Here is a 16,335-nt window from a genome sequence, read left to right on the forward strand (position 1 = left end):
TGTTAATGTCCCTGGAATGAGGAACTTAAAGACAGAATCAAAAGGAATCGAAACTCCAAGATAAGAAGGAGAAGATTTACCTGGGCAACCCAGCATGCTCTAGTAAAGAGCAGGGACTGTCCTATTCTCCTTGTTGGAGTTGCACTGCTTGGATTCCACTTGTGAAGAGGCAGAGATGGTAGTTATGACCATTCATGGGAAATGGCTTTACTCTGCCATCTTTGAAGAGGGAAGGCTTTGGTTATTTTTTTCTTGGACGCTTTGGTGCTTCATCTGTGGTCATTGGACCAAGACTTCTGTAGAGATCCATTTCAGTGTTAAAATGACTAAAATTCTGGTCAAAAGTTTGGCAGGATGCTAGTGAACTAGCCTTAAATCAGAAAATAATAGACTCTAGTATTTTAAGTACTTTGTTTTGCTTAGCCATGGCCACATGGAAAATGATGCCCCAAACTTACTGGCTTAAAAATACAACATATTTTATTTGTTCATAATTCCATGGGTCAGAATTTCAGACTCAGAATACCGGGACTGGCTTAGCTCTGCTCTGTGATGTGCGGGACTTCAGTTGGGTTGGCTCGACTGTCTGGGAACCAGCGGGAATGGCTTGATCAGAGTCAATCTAGAGCAGCCGTGGGCAAACTACAGCCCGCGGGCCGGATCCGGCCATTTGAAATGAATAAAACTATTGAAAAAAAAGACCGTACCCTTTTACGTAATGATGTTTACTTTGAATTTATATTAGTTCACACAAACACTCCATCCATGCTTTTGTTCCGGCCCTCCGGTCCAGCTTAAGAACCCATTGTGGCCCTCGAGTCAAAAAGTTTGCCCACCGCTGGGTCTAGAGCTTCAGTATGGCTGTTGGCTGGGTTCCTCACTTTTCCTCCATGTGGCTTCTGCAGGAGGCTGGCTTGGGCTTCCATATAGCATGGTAGTCTCAGGGTGAATGAACTTACATGGTAGCTAGCTTCTTAGCAGGAGCATTCCAAGGAAATAAGCCCCAATGTGAAAGCATTTATTAAACCTCTGCCTGTATCGTGTTTGCTGATACTTCATTGGCCAAATCAAGCCACATGGCCAAACCCAGAGTAAATGTGGGAGAGAATACTGAAAAGCATGAGTCCTGGTGGTATGGATTCATTGGGCCCACCAATAACTACTGCATACTCAGAATATACTGTTATTTAGTATCCAGTTTCAATTGTGAAAGGCTAAGTTGGTGTAATGTAACTATGTTATAATATTGCTGATGTTCGTAAAAGGTATTTTTGGAATTATGTTATTTTTGTCCCAAAGAAATGATATGCTATATTATTTGAAACAATCTAAACTGTTAAAAATCCCCACACTACATATAGTATGTTAAATAATTTAAGCCCATCTGTTAAAAAAAAAAAAGGTAACTATCCAACCTCTAATAATTATGTTAGGCTTACTTTTTTTTTTTTTTAATTCATGGCATTTTTACAAATTGGTTTCAATTTAAGAGCTTATACCTTAATTATTTTTGTCTTTTCAATAATTCACACATTTAGAATTATTATTTTTAATTTGCTAGCATTTTTAAAATCATGTGTTGCTTTCTTCAGTACTGATGTTTCCATATGTCAGAGATGTTACTTGTAGGTTACAAATAGGTAGAAATGAGATCTGAGTTCCAGGAGGGCTTGGCTAACCTCTCTAGACTTTAGCTTTCTCATCTCTTAAATAAGAGAGTTCAATATGTTTTCTTCTGATGCTTCTATTTTTTTTTTTTCCATTTGAACTTACATGCGATGCCTAATTAATTAGTAGAGGAATATGAAATATGTATTTGGGGAATACTTATCTGTTATTTCTTTAAGGAAGAATTTACTTAGATGTTCCCATTAGTCACATTGCATTTTCTTTGGGAATCTTTAAAATATATTGATTCCTGGGTCCCAACCTTCAAACCCTTAATTTAATTGATCTATAACATGGCTTGGGCATTAGAATTTTAAAATTTCCCCAGCTGATCCTGAGGTGCAGCCAAGTTTGACAGTCTCTATGCGAAGGAAACTTCCTTGGCTTCTTTTCTCTTAATTGTCTTTTCCCGACATAATTCGAGTCCTTGCTCCCTTTTTAGCCTTATCACCACTCCACCAGCTTACAAATGCTACATTCCTTAAATATAAATTTATGATTATTGCTAATACTAAAACGAGCTTTAATCTTTATTACTTTTATAGAACAGCAGAGAAATCTAAGCTGAGCGCGAGAGGTAAATAAATTTCTTCCATTGTTTGAATCTACTTTTTAAAAATAAATCAGCATACTTACCCATTCTGTAGTACACCTCAATACAATACTCCAGATCCTGATATTTATAATTTGGATATTGGACAAGCCACTTCCTCTTTTGGGTCTTAGTTTCTATCTGTTATAAGAATTTTTTTTTTCCTGAATTTCCGTTTCTAATGTTACTAGTAACTCGCTGTTAGGCCCTTAAGCTTTTAACTAATTAATTAATACTTTTTATGTGAGTTAAAATAATTTTTGGTCCTCTCTCATTCTAAATGAGGCTTTCTGGGCCTCCTTTTCTCTGTTTCCGTCCTTCTTGTTGGCAGAAGTCTGGAGAGGCTCACGAGCCACATCTTGTCCCTAAGTTGCATGGCTGCAGGGTAACAGTTCTACCCAGCGTTTGGCTGCTGCGGACATGTTCAGAGCATTAAGGTCCCCGTGGGTCTTTTATGGACCATGCTCCGAGTAGCCCTGGTTAAGAGGAGACCTGAGGTCTTGTCTTGCCTGATGATATAAAGGAGACGTGATGCAGCTGTATGGAGGTTTATTGGCTATAAAACAGATACCCAACGATGGACTCTGAAGATTGCAGTGGGAAAGTAGAGCTTTAAGCTCATGAACTCATACTCTGATTCAAACGTACAGCAGTATATTAAGATCATTATGGGATGTCTGATGAGATGGTTACAGAGAAAAATGTTGTTGAGTTTGGTAACTCCCAGGATACCTCTTAGGACTCACCCGTTTGTGTCTGGGCAAGGAAGGGACTCTCCATTGCAGAAAAATAGTTTTTACAACAGGCAGAAACTTTTATTAGCCTCATGCATACTTTTGGATCTCATTCACTTGAGAATAAATTATTCTTCCATTGACGCTCTCCCGTGTGATGGTCTTGATCTTGGGCGCCACAGCTGCCGAGGAAAAGAGCAATGAAGAGGTCAGTGCCATGCTTCCCCCACCATCTGAACTGTGCTGTTGTCAGCACCCGTTACGCTCTCCGTGCCTTCCCAAAGGATCGCTACGCAATATGGCGGTCCCTGCTGGAGTGAAAGGGTTATTCTTCCCACCCTCTAAGGAATGAGGGTGTCTGGGCAGTGCCATCTTCTAGGGCTCAAGGCCTTCAATCTAGGCACGCCTGATCCAGAATCTAATCACTGACCACAAGCACTGGAGGAGTCCGATTGCTTATGTGGGTTTTGTAGCACGGGCACCATGACTCCGTGAGTGTATGGAGCACTAAAGGCCATTCTGGGTACCTCATTTTAAGATCTAGCAAGCTTCCCATGTGAGGGATGGCAACAAGCCAGGGATGTTTATTTTGGTCACTGTATTCAAAAATACGATTGATTTGAATAAGTGCCTGTTGACACATCAATAAATTGATTCTAAACCGGGGATAGGGGCAGGGGAAGAATTGAAACCATTAACAGAGATACAGGGAGAACTTGGTTAAAATCAAACCTCTCCAACAGTAAATTGGGCCACCCCATTCAGTATGGGGTTCCGCATCCCTGGGTTTGGGTAAGGAGAGAGGCTGAAGGACCGTCTATGGAGATCTTGCAGAGGGGTAGCAGTTTGACCACCTGTTCTGTGATGGTTACTTGAAGTCTGATTCTCTGAATCTCTAGTGCAGTGGTTCTCAACCTTCTGGCCCTTTAAATATAGTTCCTCATGTTGTGACCCAACCATAAGATTATTTTTGTTGCTACTTCATAACTGTAGTGTTGCTACTGTTATGAATCGTAATGTAAATATCTGATAAGCAGAATGGTCTTAGGCGACCCCTGTGAAAGGGTCATTCGACTGCCAAAGGGGTCGCGACCCACAGGTTGAGAACCGATGCTCTAGTGCCTTAGGATATTTTTACCACAAACTACTCAGAAAGTGCCACTTGTTCCAGACTGGTTTCTTAGAATTTTTCTGTGAGATGTTAAAGGCTATCTGAGAAAGTAGAGTTCCAAGGTCAAAGATGTTAGGAAACACTGGGTTAAACAAAATAGAACTTTGGTCATTCTTTCCCATTCTTGTTCCTTTTCTTCTCTGAAAAGTGCCTTTCCAGCATTGTTTCATCTTTAATGTACCGAAACACAACATGGCTCTTCACAAAGAGGATAGGTCTTATCCGGTCATAGAACATGTCTTTCATAATACACAGTTAAAATCTCATGGGGCACTGATGTTCAACCCAAGACAGTTTGGGAAATTACGTGAAACCATTTCCTTGTATTCTCTTCGGAGTGTAATAAACAGCCTCCATTAGTTAATAGAGACATAATAACATTAATGATTATTTTTATCTACTTTACCACTTGCAAAGAGCTTTCATATATATTGTTGAGGACAATATTGAGAGCTCACTTTGTATCATCTAATTTGTTAATTTAATTAAAAATTCAGGAGTAAAATAAAAATTGAATACAGGACATTTGGTAGTATACTAAAGATGATGAATACTACAGAATGGATAAGTATGCTGATTTAGTTTTAAAAAGTAGATTCAAACAATGGAAGAAATATATTTACCTCTCGCGCTCAGCTTAGATTCCTCTGTTGTTCTATAAAAGTAATAAAGATTAAAGCTCGTTTTAGTATTAGCAATAATCATAAAAACGTCTTACATTGAACTGACTTCCTTTGCCTGTTTGTAAATTTGTACCCATCTAATGAGGATGATCTCTGAGCTAGTCCTAGGTCATGAGGTCATGGAAGAACCCTCCTGGACCCAGAGGGCAGGGAGTGCTGCCTTCCACTAACCCTGGGGGCAGAGAAGTCTCATGACCCATCCTTCTAGCCACCTGCAGGTGGCACCTTCATCAGGATCCTTTCCAGGGTCTGGGTCTGAAGCCCAGAACCCTTGGCTTCTTGAGAAATTTATGCATTTTTAAAAAACTATAACTCCTTCTCTTGGATTATAAAATGTCTGTGCCCTTTCTGTGGACAACTACTTCCCAAGGTAGTCAGAAATAACAGATTGAAAATCTAGGTACCTTACTCCCTTATGAATCTCTTCCTGCTGTTAGGCTAAAATATTCCCCTAATCTCCCTTTTTTTTGGAGCCCGAATTGTGTGTATCCTCACTGGGAAACACTAGAGCTATCCCTTCTTGTTTCTTTCTAGAGATTTTAATATATTAATTTCAACGGTTGACCTCAAATCCCAGGGTCCTGGGAGTAATCCTGATTAATTCACATGTTAAGCGCCCAGCATGTTTTGTCTCCTGGACGAAGAGTATAGTGTCAGTCACTGGTGACTGCCATGGCGCTTAACATGTTAAAACTTTGCTTAACGAAATACAATCTGATCTAAGTGTCTTCAGGAGAAATTCAACATAAACCTCTTTGCTGCTAACAGAACTGTAGGGTACACGAATGTACACATGCTAGCTGGGTGCCCTTTGCTCCCTCCCCTGCCAGCCTTTGCCTCACCCTTGGCTCTCGCCCTCCAGTAGCTGGCGGTAGGTGGAGATTTCCTTCTCGAGGTGGGTTTTGATGCCCAGGAGGACCTTGTATTCGCTGTTCTGCCGCTCCAGGTCACGGCGCAGCTGCAGCAGTTCCTCCTCGTAGTGGGAGATGATGCGTTGCATGTCCTGGAGCTGGCAGGAGTACCGAGACTGGGTCTCCGACAACATGTTTTCCAAAGCAGATTTCTGAAAGAGGAAATGACGTTTCTGACATTAATTGGCTGACGGCTTGATTGATTCAATAACGTGTGCTTGCTGAGTAGTTAAGAGTCTGCCGACCACTCTGCGAGGTGTCTTGGTGGCTGCTGGGAATGCAAAGAGGGGAAGCAGGCTGACTCCTAGGGTGGGGACGTGGGCAGCCAGGAGTTGAGCAGTGTCTGGACTTTTGAAGCCCATTTTCTTGGCGTAAAACCTCTGTGTCGGGGTTCTCTTGGCGGCTCTGCCGCACGTCCGTGGCATTTGTTGCACAAGGTGTCTGCCCTGATCTGTTCCTTACCTCCTTACGCTGACATGACCTGACTCAGGATGGTCCTAGCTCAGACTCACCCTGTTGCGCTGCGCCTGCAGGTCAATCTCCAGGGCCTGGAAAGTGCGCTTCAGCTCATGGATGTTGCCCTGGTTGGTCTGCACAGCGGTTGGGCCGGCGGTCTCCTGGGCAATGGCTGCTGACTGTCCGAGCAAAGAGCAGAGGCGTTGGCATTGGGCCACATGGACACGGAACCTTTGGGGAGTTTGGACACTTTTCTTTTACCTGCTCTTTATACCAAGCATCCAAGTCTCGATGCTTCTTCTTTATCATAAACTCGTATTCTTGCCTCATGTCCTCCAGGATCTTAATCAGATCTTCCCCTGGGGTGGTATTCAGCTTCACGTTGACCTTGAAGTCATTTGGCACAGGCTGTCCCTCCATTTCCTGTTTAATAACAGAGAAAGAAAATGAATGGGCTGTGGGCATCAGAAGGAAGTGTGTTGATTGGCAGCAGTGAATGGATCTTTTAAAAATTTCAGCTCACGTGGTTGCTATTTTTTCACTGCTTTGGTTTGGCGTCTCAGTTATTAGTTATCGATGACAAAACATTATATGAATTTTTCCTCTTATACTTTTGTAAAATAAAGAATAGCACCAGACAGGTAACTGTATGGCCTCTATGATTACTGACTTAATCCCTGGTTAAAAATGTTTCAGCAAGAATTACGCTTACATAGTGTGTAAGGTACTCTTCAGCAAATGTTTATGGGTGAAGTGATGACACAGCTAAGCAGGTGAACATTTCAGGATGTAGACCAAAGCTTTTGGGAAGCAGTTCAGTAATCCAAAGCCAAAAGTAAAGAGGCTTTTATTTTTTTTAATTTTTAATTTTTTTTAAAAAAATATATTTTATTGGTTTTTCACAGAGAGGAAGGGAGAGAGATAGAGAGTCAGAATCATCGATCAGCCGCAACCCAGGTACATGCCCTTGACCGGAATCGAACCCGGGACCCTTCAGTCCACAGGCCGACGCTCTATCCACTGAGCCAAACCGGTTTCGGCTAAAGAGGCTTTTAAAATCTCATCAGTGCATTAGGATTCTGGAGGGCTGACACCCATTGGATATCATGAAAACCAAGGAACCACAGGAAAGGGTTAACAATCAATGTCTAACTAGCTTTGATGTTCATAATCAATTTTGTTTGCCTAAAATAGGGATTGTTTTTCTGTCATTTTATCAATATCTCAGGGACTTTAGATGGATGGTAACTTTTCAAAAGTTGGTTAAATGTTTCTGGAAATTAGGATTCTTAATTTTTGCTACTAGTCATATATAGCTTGGTTAGTAGCAGATTCTCTTTATTCTGTTGGCCCTCAATTTGCTGCACATTGGGTCAATAAAGGAGGTTAAGTTTCACACATTTATTCCTACAATATTTTTAAAATGTTTTTATTGATTTTAGAGAAAGTGGAAGGGAGAGGAAGAGAGATAGAAATATCAATGAGAGAGAAACATCTACCAGCTGCTGCCTCCTGCACAACCTGTACTGGGGATTGAACTGGTAACCAGGGCATGTGCCCTGACCAGGAATCGAACTGGTGACCTTTTGGTGCATGGGTTGATGCTCAACCACTGGGCAGTACTTTATAACAATCAAACCTAGGTAAACATTGCATATTAAAATTGTTGACCCATCTATTGTTAATTGTGATTGTATTTTGGCTGTTGTATTTGACATCTGAGTAGATAACCTTGGAATTGGAAAAGTTAGATGTTTATATGGTTCCTGATGATTATTTAGGTTCAAGGACAATAGAACTGGCATAGAGGTAGCAGTTTCTTCTGTAGCTATTGGATCACCTAAGATGTGCCCATTAAGAGCCGAGCTGGTGATTGCTGGGGAGTCCTACCTGCTCATGGTGCTTCTTCATGAGGATGAGCTCTTTCCTCAACCCCTCCACCTCCTGTTCCAGGTCTGTTGTGACAATGGTTAGATCATCCAAGGTCTTTCGGAGACTCTCCACTCCAATTTCCAAGTCTTTCTTGAAGGAATGTTCATTTTCATACCTTTGGTTAGAAGGAAAAAAAGGGTACACCTGTTGTTGGAAGGCTGCAGTCTTTGTAAGGATTCACCTTCGTTTAGAGGTGATGCTCATACTTTTTAGGTTTAATGGAAAAACAATTAATACAGACCATTTATTCTTTATATGTGTGTTTCATGCATATTTTTCTATAATGGTGATTCAATGTTATTTTTAAAAATAGAATAAAATAATGAACAGCCATGTGCCAATCACCTAGATTTAGCAGTCATTAACAGTTTGCCATATTTGCTTCATCTGTATTTCATTTTGTATTTTAATGTAAATTTTAGACATAACATTTCACCCCTAAATGCTTCTGAATGCATCTTTTAAGAAAAATACATCTTTCTAAATAAGGATAATAACATTATCTCACCTAAAACATTAAAAACTCCCTTTTTAAACACCCCCATCTTATAGGTTTATTGCAAAGATTTATTTATTTATTTTTAAATCCTCACCCAACAATATTTTTTCATTGATGTTTAGAGAGAGTGGGAGAGAGAAGGAAAGACAGAGAAAAATAGTGATGTGAGAGAAACTCATAGATTGGTTGCCTCCTGCATGTGCCCTGACCAGGGCTGAGCAGGGGAGGAGCCTACAACCTTGGTACATGCCCTTGACCGGTATCGAACCTGTGACCCTTCGGTCCTCAGGCCAATGTTCTATCCACTGAGCCAAACCAGCTAGGACAAAAAAAAAAACCTCTTTAATGTCATCTAATTCTTGGTTCTTATTCAAATTTCCTCACAACAAAAAGTGTGTTTTATTATCTGATTTATTTAAATTAGGGTCCAGCCAAGTATTTGTTCTTGTTTGCCTTTTAATTATATTCCAGTAAGATTTTTACATGTAGCTAATGGTGAGATAAGTTTTCTCTGGAAAGCAAAAACAAGAACAAGAACAACCCACAAAACAAAACAAAAAAATACACCAAATAATTCCCCCCTCCACCCCCCCAACACTGAGGAAGGGACTTACTTGAGGTTGAAGTCATCCACTGCCATCCTGGCGTTGTCAAGGAGAAGAAACACCTGAGCGTTGGTCAGCTTGCCGTCCACTATCTGTAAGAGATGCACCAAGAGTCATTTCCGCGGGACACACGGCACAGGAAAGCTGCATTTCTGTTCTCTAGTCTCCTGGTTATATGACTTGTTAGAACAGATGACTTGTTTCCTGGCAGTGGAGCAATCACATCGACACATATTTATTGAGCTCTTACTAGGTGCAAAGCATAAAATGATTTTATAGTAAGGATATGGTCTGCATTGTCTTTTTTTACATGGAGTTTTGACAGATGTCAAAAGGAAGAGGAAAGAGTGTAATTATTCAAAATGCCTTCTAACTTTCTAGTACTATAAACACATCTTACTGTTTTGCTCAAGTGCCCCCACATTGAAGATGTTAAAAGTGGTTTAGATTCTGATCCTTTTCTTACTGTGAATATTAGTTTGGCTCCCCTAAAGTAAAATAATTATTTTAAATGAACATAATTCTTTCTCGTGATAGCTTTCATATTTCTGATCTGTGACTACTGAGCAAAGTATCACTTGATACAAAATGTCAACTGGCATTAGTTTTTGAAACTAATTTTAAATGTATTTTATTACGGTCGTCACATACCATCAGTAATTTTTGTCCACAGTAACTATAGTCATGTACATAACATGTAGGTATGTGTTTGTCAATTATTCCATGATGAGAATGCCCCAATTGTAACTATTAAAATATTAAATGAAATGATTCTTTACCAGCTTAGTAAACTTTAATTGTGTTAAAGCCTCCTGTCAAACACTTTCACTAGATGTTTATATACTTTTTCACTTTAAAAGGAGAAATGTTATTGAAAGTACCTACTTGAGCAGTTGTGTATACATATAGGGTTTGTAAACACTTCTAGGAGGTTTTAATCAGAGAACTAGTCTACATTTGCTCTATGTCTCTGCCTTCAGGAAAATTGGGTGGAAGATGTCTCAGTGTCAAGAGCAGGGGTGGGCAAACTTTTTGACTCGAGGGCCACAGTGGGTTCTTAAACTGGACTGGAGGGCCGGAACAAAAGCATGGATGGAGTGTTTGTGTGAACTAATATAAATTCAAAGTAAACATTATTACATAAAAGGGTACGGTCTTTTTTTTTTTTTTTTAGTTTGATTCATTTCAAACAGGCCGGATCTGGCTCGCGGGCCGTAGTTTGCCCACGGCTGGTCAAGAGTATAATATACTTTGTACCAAACATTGCGCTGAACTAGGAACTGGGAGGTTTTCCTTTTCCTTCCTGTCACTGACCATCGATGTGAACTTGGGCTATTCACTCCATTCCTTGGGCTTCAATTCCATCACTTGTTAGCTAAGGAGTTTGTACTAAAAACAGGTGACCTTAGAGGTCATAGCTCTAAACTTCTGTAATTTATTTGGGACCAGACAATCTTGTGACATTCCATTATATTTATACAAATAATTCCCTTCTTAAGAAAGGATTTTCTTAGGACAAAGTTATACTTGAAAACAAAAGCACCTTTAAAAAATCTGGTCCTATTCAAAGCTTCACCGGTTAGATGGAATTTGGTATTATGAATGCACAATAGCAGGATTCAGAGGTGGCGACAACAGTGGGCCTGGACGCCACCGGCTGAGTGAGCTTGCCACGTGTCCGTTTCTTCATTCATAAAATGACAATGAGGTTATGTGAATTAGATTAGGAGAGCGAAAATAATGTTGTAAAATCCTTAGCCTTTTCTGGGCATACTGTAGACACTGAAAAATTAGTTCAAAATTTTCTTCTTTAAAGTCTAACACTTTTGTAACTAGAGCCAATGTCTGCATTGGATAAATCTCAGGATTTACCTGTTGAGATGTACCCTCAAACTCTGTTTGTGGTAAGAGATGGCCAGGTTGGCTTCCCCTGTCCACCTTCATTCTTCCCTTGGTGGATGGATTCCAGATGGTACTATGACTGCTTCCTTTGCGCTACAAAAAGATTCTGTAGGTATTTCCTTGTCTTACAGTGTTTCTTAGGGACTTTCTTACCAAATTCTTCCCCTCCCCCCCCAGACTTTTTATTCTTTGCATTATTTAAGCTCATGGGAAATAGAAAGTTGCTCCATCCAAAAAGGCCTGGGGATCCCTGGGGTTAGCCTTAGTTGTGCACTGAGGTATTGATTGACATGTAGAGAAACCATTCCCTATGGACTCCACAGAATAAAAAATACTGTCTTTAGTGAGTTAAACAGATAATTTATCAATTGCAAAGCCCCATCAAGACTCAGATTCTCCCAGCCAGCATTCTCATAGTGCAGGAGTGGTGTGCTCCGAAATGCACTTGATAGAGAGCACATTTAAAAATGGAAACCATTTCCCGCTGTTTGGGTTGCCTGATACAGTATTATGACACAGCCACTATTTCTGAGACATCCTTTGCAATAATGAATGGATGAGGGTGGATTGAGAAATAATATATGAGGCATAGGTTTGGCATTGTGTGTTATAATTAATCACCTGGATTCTCCCCAAAGCCCTGAGTTAATTCTTTTAAAATAATCTAGTTGGTGTATTAGTAGTACAGCATCATTGCTCCAGGGTGTATAATCTCCTACCAGGGAGAGGAATGTAGAATATTTTATCGTAATCCAAAGCACCAAGTAGAGTTCTATTATGAGCTATTCTAATATCTCTCTATGTCCAGCTCTGTGTTTCAAAGGAAGTGGATTAATTTTTGAACACAATTTCTTATAGACTTTTTGAATAACATTTAATATCCCTAAAATGGGGGTGAGAGAGTGATATATCTACTCAAAACATTTCATCAAGGCCCAGGAAGGGGTCAGCCCCGGGTACCAGTACTTGGGGAACCTGTCTGGTTTCTGTTTTCTCAGCTGCTAACAGGAGAGAGTGGAATAGACAGACAACCTCAGCTTCAAAGAGTTGTTTTCTTTCATCATGGAGAAGATGTAACACTGAAGTAAGAAACCCAGAAAAGAGTGTAATTCAAAGCTGAAGAAGACTCCTATTTAATGTCAGAACTTAGATTCCAGGGACACCTGAACAGTGGGCAAGCTGCCCCCTCCTTGTCATGGGTCCCACTCACTTTTCTCAGTTCTGCTCTCATGAATTTAGGCAGCCACTTGGTCTCAGCCGGCTCATCTGTGTATTGGGGATAAAAATACCTGCTTCACAGAATGAAATGATGTGTATGAAATATGTGTTGCATAATTAACAATGCAAATACAATGCAATATCTTTATTCATGAGCAGTATCATTGTTGTGTGAGGTAGGCCAGTCAGCACCGTATTGTGTGGAAATTGAGGCCATTGGAAGCAGACTTGGGTTAGAATCCCATCTCTGGCCCTTTCCAGTGCCTATTTCACTCTTCTGAGCTTCGGTTCTTTCCAGGATTGTTGTGAGAATTAAATCAGGTGCTATAGGACGTTTCTATCATTGCAGAAAACTCTCGGATGGCGCTGATAAATGTATTAAATACCCAACATGATGCCTGGCATACAGTAAGTGCTCAACAAATGTTTCCCTCCTTTCTCTCCCTTTTCCTCCTCTCTGCTGTCAGCTAATACATTATTTGACCAGGTCTAACCTTACATTTCTTTTGGGAGTTATATTCTCAGCTGTCCGTTTGCAAAAATCTTTTATTCTCTCCATTCTAAAACCAAAGCAACTTTATTAATGAAAAAAATATGGTGAGGTTTGTTGAGTCACCTTGTTTTTTTTTTTTAATGTAAAGACAACCATGTACTATATAGTTAAGGTAATTACACAGTCAGTTATTAGGTTGCTTATTCAATAATTAGGGTTTATTATGAGGACAGATTTATATTATCTTGGTTGGTCCTTCCTACATTCACGCAAGGATGACTGAGTGTTGAGAAATAACATCATATGCATATTGGAAACCTGTGATGCCCTTTTCAGGGGAGGTTAAATCGTGATCCTGCAGGACATTTTTTGGGACCGCTTTACATAGAGGGAAGTTATGTAGCTAAAAAATAACCTATGAGATGACTGGGTTCCTTCTACTCTAGCCAATGTTATAAGATCCTCCAGAAGGTATAAGCTTAACTTTTAAAATATTTGGTTGAAAAGTTATTTATTTTTTGAAGAAGTCTCCATAACCCATCCTAACTCTAAGGTTCCAAAATTATGCTCTTTTCATTATTTTTTTTTCTAGCAATATGCCATTTTTGGAACTACTAGCATCTAGAAACTCAGAACTTCTAGTAGCTGCCAAGAAGTATCCAGGGATGTCACAATTATGTATTTGCCTGTGGAGTGACACCTTTGAGATGTGATCTCCAAAATAGTATAACTCAGCCTCTCTTTGCCAGATAATCACACTGTTGCCACTTGAGGTGGAGCAGAACTGATGAGAAAGCAAAGGCTGACTCGTGCCTCGTGCACTGAATACGAGGAATGAAGTCCAGCCTTTGTCATTATTATTACATCGCTGGGCCACAGTGACACTGGACAGCAGCTGGTTGCCTTAGACTCTTTAGATTTTCCCCCACATAATTTATGTACACGTTTAAATAAATACAACAGACTCTCCAAAGTCCAAATGCAAGGTAAAATAAGAAAATATCCTCAACTGCCTTTGTTCACAGTTACTTTAAGCTCTTTTGCCATTTTCCTGGCAGTTGTCTTTTCTACTGATTTCTCCTCTCAGGGGTTTCCTGGAAACGCACCACCCACCCTGACTTCCAGGGCCACCCAGGGTCTTACCTGCTCCTGCAGGCGGCTGATGTTCTCCTCATACTGGGAATAATCTTGCTTGCTGCCAGGGTCTCTCTCCTGGTGCCACTTCAGGATGCGGCTCTCGAGCTTCACGTTGGCCTCCTCCAGAGCACGCACCTTGTCCAGGTAGGAGGCCAGGCGCTCATTGAGGTTCTGCATCGTCACCTTCCCATTTCCACCTAGGAGGGAGCTGCCTCTTCCAGACCCCCATGACCTTCCCGGGGGCAGGCAGCTTGGGGAGGTGAAGGAAAGGGAGATGCGGATGCCCCCTGCACCCCCGTGGACACTGGGAGCCCGGGGGAAGCCCGCCGGCCGGCCCCAGCCACCTCTGGTGCCAGGGAGGGAGCCAGAGGGGATCTGGCTGAAGCTGTGGCTGGAGCTCATGGTCCCATTTGTGTGTGGGGCGGGGCTGGGCTCTGCTCTGCTCCCTGGCACCGCAGAACTGAGCCGCCCCAGACTGCCCTGGATGGTTTTATGCCCTTTGCTGTGGGAGTTCCCTCCTCTGACAACTGTACCAACAAGATCGTATCATTGTGCAACATGTGTTTCCTCTTGGTCAATCCCGAAGCGCCCCAGGCCTCCACACACACTGTTGTTGTTTAGAGCCACATCGATAGACCAGTTTGTTTCTCCCTTCCAGTTGTAACCCGGAGGAGTGGCCACGACATTAGGTGGATGTTTGTCTCAGGTGTCTTTTTAATCTTTCCGTGGAATTTTTCCATTGTTCATTTATCTGAAAAGGGTCAGTTTAAAGTCCTCAAAAGGGTGATTTGATGTAGCCTAGATTTTTCTTTTAAAAAGTAGACATTAAACACACAGACACCCCTCGGCCCCCAGCTCTGAAGCAAGAGGGGCAGAGACTGTTCAGATCAGAACAGAATCTCAGAGTGAAAATACTCGCGCTGAGGAAATGAAGAATGCCCTGAGCATCTGATGCCTTTGTGGCAGTCAGTGTTTGATGGAAAGTAATTTCAAAGGAATCATTCTGAAGAACAAACCTTCAATTATAAGTAATTAATAAATGACCGAGCCTTCCACTTTCAAGGTGCCTTTCATCCCGAGCACACCTCAAAACCAAACAACGCTGACCTGCGCTCAGGACTTCCTTTGGCTCCCTTGTCCCGTGCCGGCTGAGCCCCAGAAAGGCTGGTTCTGTGTGTCTGTGACCCACAGAGGGGGTGGGGGTGCGGGGCAGGAAATATGCCATGGGTTGGCGAACATGCTCGATGAATTGTACGCTTCGCCTGCCAAGGTAAAGGTTAGGCGTGAATAAAGAAACAGTCTGGGGGCGGGAGCCACGTGCTGGTTCCTGGCAGTTAGATTGAAAGAGGACTCAGGAATAAAATGGCAGCTGCGGAAGGGACTTTCATTCCGTGGTTCAAGCCACTGATTTTACAGATGAGGGAAGCTGAGGTCTTTGGGGGGATATGTCAGAAAACAGATGGTGGGTGATTGGCAAAGCCAGGGCAGATTCTTCCTGCCACATGGCACTGTTATCATTGAGTGGAATCTTGACAGAATCCTATACAATACTTCTCTTTCATAAGGGTGATAATCGGACTTCCCAGTTTACATAGCCCTTTGATATTCTTTTTTTTTTTTTTTTGGTTTGTTTTGTTAATCCTCACCTGAGGATATTTTTTTCCATTGATATTTAGAGAGAGAGTGAGGGAGGTCAGGAGGGAGGAGAGAGGGAAAAGAGAGAGAGAGAGAAAGAGAGAGAGAGAGAGAAGAGAGAGAGAGAGATTGGTTGCCTCCTGCATGCTCCCTGACGAGAGAGAGAGAGAGAGAGAGAGAGAGAGAGAGAGAGAGAGAGAGACTGATTGGTTGCCTCATGCATGCTCCCTGACTGGGGCCTGGGGATCAAACCTGCAACTCAGGTACATGCCCTTGACCTGGAATCCAACCTCCTACCCTTCAGTCAGCAGGCTGACACTCTAACCATTGAGTAAAACTGGCTAGGGCTAAATTTTTTTATAAGATTTTATTTGAGCAAAATTTATGATACATGCCATGGAGCAAGATCTCAAATGCTCTGCACTGACCACGCTGTGCTGCATTTGTTACACCCCTCTGGGTCTGCAGGCTGCATGAAAGCTGGGATTATGCCTCCCATCTTTCAAGCACCAAAGTCCGGCTTCTTGTAGGCATTTCATAACTGTGTGTTAACTCAGTATTGAACTTTTTAGAGTCATGATTTTTTTCCTTTTTATTGAAGTTATTGGGGTGACACTGATTATCACAATTCTCCAGGTTTCGGGTGCACAATTCTGCAACACATCGTCTGCAGACTATATTGTGTGTTCACCACCCCAA

The 16,335-nt window shown here is 41.6% G+C and overlaps 1 protein-coding gene across 3 annotated transcripts; it reads right to left on the reverse strand.

Annotated features, from left to right (window-relative positions):
• Window positions 1-3,050: 3,050 nt before the first annotated feature.
• On the reverse strand, window positions 3,051-14,403 carry KRT23 (keratin 23; the record flags this gene model as incomplete). 3 transcript variants are annotated; one of them, XM_081109835.1, is made up of 8 exons in its annotated part: window positions 3,051-3,176; window positions 4,789-4,820; window positions 5,691-5,911; window positions 6,272-6,394; window positions 6,477-6,638; window positions 8,106-8,262; window positions 9,261-9,343; window positions 14,008-14,403. In XM_081109835.1, 8 exons carry the CDS (start codon window positions 14,401-14,403, stop codon window positions 3,085-3,087), a joined length of 1,266 nt encoding a protein of 421 aa, XP_080965961.1. The 3 variants fall into 3 exon arrangements, with proteins under 3 accessions (XP_080965961.1, XP_080965962.1, XP_080965963.1); XM_081109836.1 differs by having other exon boundaries at window positions 13,996-14,403; XM_081109837.1 differs by lacking the exon at window positions 4,789-4,820 and having other exon boundaries at window positions 3,085-3,214.
• Between the last annotated feature and the right edge of the window lie 1,932 nt (window positions 14,404-16,335).

The sequence above is a fragment of the Myotis nattereri genome (genome assembly GCF_964212035.1).
Source record: "Myotis nattereri genome assembly, chromosome: 16".
Classification (NCBI taxonomy): Eukaryota; Metazoa; Chordata; class Mammalia; order Chiroptera; family Vespertilionidae; genus Myotis; species Myotis nattereri.